The following is a 5,281-nucleotide window of genomic DNA, read 5'->3' as shown; positions in this document are numbered from 1 at the left end:
TGTCGGAATCGGCAAGGGAACTACGGATGAAGATGGGGCTCTGTCTCAAGTGCGGGGAGAAGGGGCATTTCGCTGTGGATTGTGGCAGCCGTCAAGTCAAAGACAAGCCGCCTACCCCAAGCCCGAAGACACCGCTGTCGGGGAAGAAGGGGATGGCTAAACCGCGTTTCTCCAAAGCTCTGCAGGCAGCCCAAGGTTCGGGGGAAAATGAACCGGCTGCCGCCGAGTCCGAAGAAGAGCTGGTGGCTGAAACGGCGGAAAACGACAACGGCCTGTTGTGAGAGGCGCAAAACGACAAGGCCATTCTAATGCTGCGCCCAAGGTGGTGAGAGAAACCCCTTCCCTATTTTTCGTGACTGTCTCCTTAATGAATCCGCTCCTAGGAACCCACGTTAGGGTAAGAGCGTTGATTGATTCTGGGTGTGGGAGGGATCTCATCAGCCCTAGAGTGTTAGTTGCACTGGAAGCGGGGATAGTCCCCTTGAAGTCCCCCATCATTTTTACTCAGATGGATGGGGCACCCATGGAACCTTGTACGCACGAGACTATGGCTTTGCGGTTGGGGGCGGGAGATCATTGGGAATCCAGGTCCTTCATTGTCACCCCTAAATCGCAGTTCGACTTAGTACTGGGGAGTCCCTGGTTGTTTACCCATGACCCTTACATCTTGTGGGAAGAAGGGGTTGTCAAATTTGTGTCGGCTAAGTGTGTGGATCACTGCTGGGTGGATTCGTGGGGGGACCAGCCGACCACACAGTTCCCCTGCGGCACTTTGCAACCGGAAGAGTTAGCTTCTTTGCCTCGAGAGTATAGAGACTTGGCAAAGGTGTTTGGCGAAGAGGAAGCTAACGAATTGCCCCCTCATCGCTCGACTGACTGTGCTATTGAACTTTTGCCTGACTGTAAATTACCCAAAGGTAAAATTTATGCGATGGGGCCGGCTGAAAAAGTCGAACTGCGGAACTTTATTGATAAAAACCTAGCCCGAGGTTTCATTCGCCCGGCTTCCTCCCCTTTCGCCGCGCCTGTACTTTTCCGAAAGAAGAAGGACGGGGGGCTTAGGTTGTGCACTGACTATAGGGGTTTGAACGCTGTTTCTTTGTCCAATGCTTACCCCCTCCCATTAATTAAGGACTTGGTAGCTGAGGCCACCAAGGGCAAGATCTTCTCGAAACTTGACCTCCGGGATGCATATTTCCGTGTGCGCATCCGGGAGGGGGATGAAAGTAAGACTGCATTTAATACCCCTTTGGGGCAGTTTGAGTACCTCGTTATGCCCTTCGGCCTTCAAGGGGCTCCGGGGGTCTTCATGAACCTAATCAATGAGGTCCTACATGAGTTTCTATTCAAAGGAGTGGTCCTTTACCTTGATGATGTGTTGCTGTACTCTCAGGACCTCCAGTCGCATATTAAATTGGTGCGCCAGGTCCTTAAGCGACTTTATGAACACCACTTGTTTGCTAAGCTGTCAAAATGTGAATTCCACAAGACATGCATTGACTTTTTGGGATACCGCATCTCTGGGGGGAAGGTTGAAATGGACCCTGCTAAAATTCAGGCTGTACTTGACTGGGAGCCCCCCAGGACCCGCAAACAATTGCAAATGTTCCTCGGATTTGCCAATTTTTACAGAAATTTCATCCAGAATTTCGCGCAAATTGCCCTTCCCCTGACTGAGTTGCTAAAGACCAAAGGGAAGGGTTTTGATGCTACGAAACCTGGCGCCCCGCTTAAATGGTCCCCTGCTTGCGCAGAGGCTTTTGAGAAACTTAAACTGATGTTCACCTCCGAGCCGGTGCTGGCGCGCCCTGATGAATCTAAGAAGTTTATTGTCCAAACTGATGCCTCGGATGTGGCTATGGGGGCCGCTATTTTGCAAGAAGGGGAAGATGGTCGGTTACATCCCCTGGCATTTGTGTCTAAAAAGTTTTCTGATGCCGAACGAAACTGGGGGATTTGGGAAAAGGAAGCGTCAGCGATCCGGCTGGCTCTCTCCACTTGGAGGCAGTGGCTGGAGGGGGCGCAACTGCCGTTTGAAGTCTGGACTGATCATAAGAATCTGGAGATGCTGAAATCCCCCCGTTCTCTCAACGCTAAGCAACTTCGTTGGGCGGACTTCTTCGCTAAGTTTCGATTCACACTTCGTCATTTCCCGGGGGCGGCTAATTCCCTGGCTGACGCGCTCTCGCGCCTCCCACAACATGACAGTCAGCGTGAGATCATCATGGACTCTGTTTTTTCCCCCTCCCATCTGGGGGGGGCCGTAGTCACCCGGGCGCAGGCGCGAACGATTCCACACTCTGATGAGACTTCGCCTTCCCTGTTCCCTGTGGGAGGGGGGGCCTGGGTCCAGAAATATCTTTCTGCTTTTACTGCTGAGGATGATGCCTCCCTTAAGACATTACCTGATTGTGTCCGTAGCCCTGAAGGTCTGATTTATTCTGGAGACAAATTGTATGTGCCTATTTCGATGAGGAGGGAGGTGATGGAGTCTGCTCACGGTTCGAAACTGGCAGGGCATTGGAGTTTCGTTAAATCTTTGCAACTCATCCGCAGACAATTCTGGTGGCCACAAATGCGCAAAGACCTCTTGATGTTTGTTAGGTCCTGCCAAACCTGTGCCTTAACTAAACCCAGGATGGGCAAGCCTCCTGGTTTACTGCAGCCACTCCCTACTCCGTCGAGACCATGGGAAGTGGTGTCCATGGACTTTATTACTGACCTCCCTGCGAGCAAAGGGAACACTGTTATTTGGGTGGTTGTTGATTTGTTTTCTAAGCAAGCTCATTTTGTGCCTTTTCCTTCCTTGCCTACAGCTCAGAGGTTGGCGAAATCGTTTATGTCCCACGTGGTGAAAATTCATCAATTACCTGCTAAGTTAATTTCTGACAGGGGGACCCAATTTGTTTCTAAATTTTGGAGGGAACTTCTTTCCATTTTAGGGGTCGAACAAGGGCTCAGCAGCGCGTATCATCCCGAAACTGACGGACAAACGGAAAGGGTTAATCAGACTCTGGAACAATACCTGCGTTGTTTTACTAATTATCAACAGAATGATTGGTGTGAATTATTGCCTCTTGCTGAATATTGTTATAACAATACGGTCCATAGCTCCACAGGCATGTCTCCTTATAAAGCTGTATCTGGTTACGACAGTCCCCCCCTCCCTTTCTTGGAGGGGATGGGCCAACGTCCTGTGGGGGATGCTGATACATGGTGTATGTCCTTGCAAAAAGCATGGCCGCTGCTATGCCAAACACTTGACGCAGCCAAGGCTGCTTACAAGACCCAGGCAGACAAGGGTAGGGTGGTGGGGTTTGATCTGAAACCTGGGGATCTTGTGTATGTCTCGACCAAGAACATTAAGATGCTGCGGCCTAGCAGAAAATTGGGATGGAAGTTCATTGGTCCGTTCAAAGTGCGTAAAGTCATAAATGATGTGGCAGTTGATGTTGTTTTGCCTAAGAATTTACGTGCCTTGCATTCTGTCTTTCACATGAGTCTATTGAAGAAGGATCCTGGACCGTCTCCTTGGAGACCAGCGACTACTCCTCCTCCACCTGTCATATTGGAAGGGGATGAACATTTTGACATAGCTGATATCCTTGATTGTAAAGTGAAACGTGGTAAACTCTGGTACCTTATCGAATGGGTTGATTTCGGTCCCCAGCACCGCGAATGGGTGGAAGAAGGGGATATTCGGGCCCCTTACCTGATCCGTAGTTTCCACAGAAGGTTCCCGGACAAACCGGGAGGTCTCCCGCCCAGCCCGGGAGATCTCCCGCCCAGGCCGGGAGGTGTGTTGTAAGTGTATTTTAAGGGGGGCAGTATGTCAGCAAGCTGCCATTCTGTTTTCTGTGACCTCTGTGTACATATCCTTTCCCTGTTACACCCGGCTTGGTTTCTATCATCCTGCTCTTGCTTTGGAATGCTTAAGATAACTGCTGGAGGTTGTGTGGGGGAGAAGATGCTGTAATGCTTGCCTATTGATTTTCCCTTGAGTACTGCACCTGTGTTTTGTCTGATGTTCTGCCTAGTTCCCACGTACTGGGCGCGCAACCGTTTCATTAGCCCGCCAGCGGGAAAGCTCTCCATTGGATCTGTATCTATTTGAAGTTCCTTTATTATGCTTGACCTAACTGTGTATCCCCAGTTCTAACAAGGAACGTGTTTGAGTATGTCTTCAACGCTTTGAAATAAAATCTTGCTTTTCTTGAAAACGTGGATTTATTCTCGATGCTTGGGGATCCAACAGGGAGGCATACAACAAGCCCAGCAGGTTCTCCCAGAGAGTCTCTGCAGTAGAAGGTGGGGTGTGGGGAGGGGGCATGTTTGTAAGGCTAGCAGCAGGACCAGTGCAATGTGCCCAGGAGAACCAGTGCCACTCTGGCAGTGCCCAAATGCAACAGATTTGACCTTAGTCAACAGATTTAACCCAACAGATTTAACCTTTATGAAACTGGCCAGTTAAATGGGTCTATGTATAAAGAACAAACCTCTGGGCTTGAGGCAGTGGTGTTCTGTTTCAAAAAGCGAAGATGCTCATGAAATCCACCTCTGCTGAATTTCTCCCTGGATTTTGGGGTTCCATATTAGCTGAAATATACACCTTCATAGAACTCGCAATGTTGTAATGTGGGGTTTTTCCTGAGTTATAGAACAAGAACATATGCAAAGAAAGAAATTAAAAACTGAACATTGGTGTTCCAAAAATCCATTTAAAAATAAAAATGTTTGGTGACACTTGAAGCGTTTGCTTTTGAAGGGGTTTCTTTCCTTTATTTGTTCATATGTATCAGAAGAGTTCTGTTATGTTCTTCTTCTGCAATATAAAAACTAGTGTTATATCATGGCAAGTTGTGAATTTGGTAATGTTCCCTTCTTGAACCATTTAGTTATTTTCCTCTGTCCCTTAGGTGAAAAGCATGTGCTGTAGTTTAATTCCGTTCAGGGCTCTTTTTGTAGCAGGAACTCTTTTGCATATTAGGCCACACACCCCTAATGTAGCCAATCCTCCAAGAGCTTACAGAGCTCTTCTTACAGGGGCTACTGTAAGCTCTTGGAGGATTGGCTACATTGGGGGGGTGTCACTTAATATGCAAATGAGTTCCTGCTACAAAAAGAGCCCTGCTTCCGTTTCCCCTGTTGGGTGTTAGTTTTGTGTTTCTAGCAGAGGCCCAAAAAGGCGCTGCTTTGTTCTAAAAAACCTACAATCGTTCTGGGCAAGGTGTGCTTGTAGAATTATTACAACTAAAAAGTAACAGAAGCCCTGTTGTGTGCC

At 48.6% G+C, this 5,281-nt stretch overlaps 1 protein-coding gene across 1 annotated transcript; it reads left to right on the top strand.

The window, feature by feature from the left end:
* Positions 1 to 802: 802 nt before the first annotated feature.
* LOC107115134 (RNA-directed DNA polymerase homolog) lies at positions 803 to 1,357 on the top strand (the record flags this gene model as incomplete). Its single annotated transcript, XM_015416761.1, has 1 exon — positions 803 to 1,357. A coding segment is annotated over one exon (555 nt), but the record flags the coding sequence as incomplete, so codon positions are not given.
* Between the last annotated feature and the right edge of the window lie 3,924 nt (positions 1,358 to 5,281).

The sequence above is a fragment of the Gekko japonicus genome, unplaced genomic scaffold, assembly GCF_001447785.1.
Source record: "Gekko japonicus isolate JY-2015 unplaced genomic scaffold, Gekko_japonicus_V1.1 scaffold56, whole genome shotgun sequence".
Lineage (NCBI taxonomy): Eukaryota > Metazoa > Chordata > Lepidosauria > Squamata > Gekkonidae > Gekko > Gekko japonicus.
This window is presented reverse-complemented; position numbering and strand designations above follow the sequence as displayed.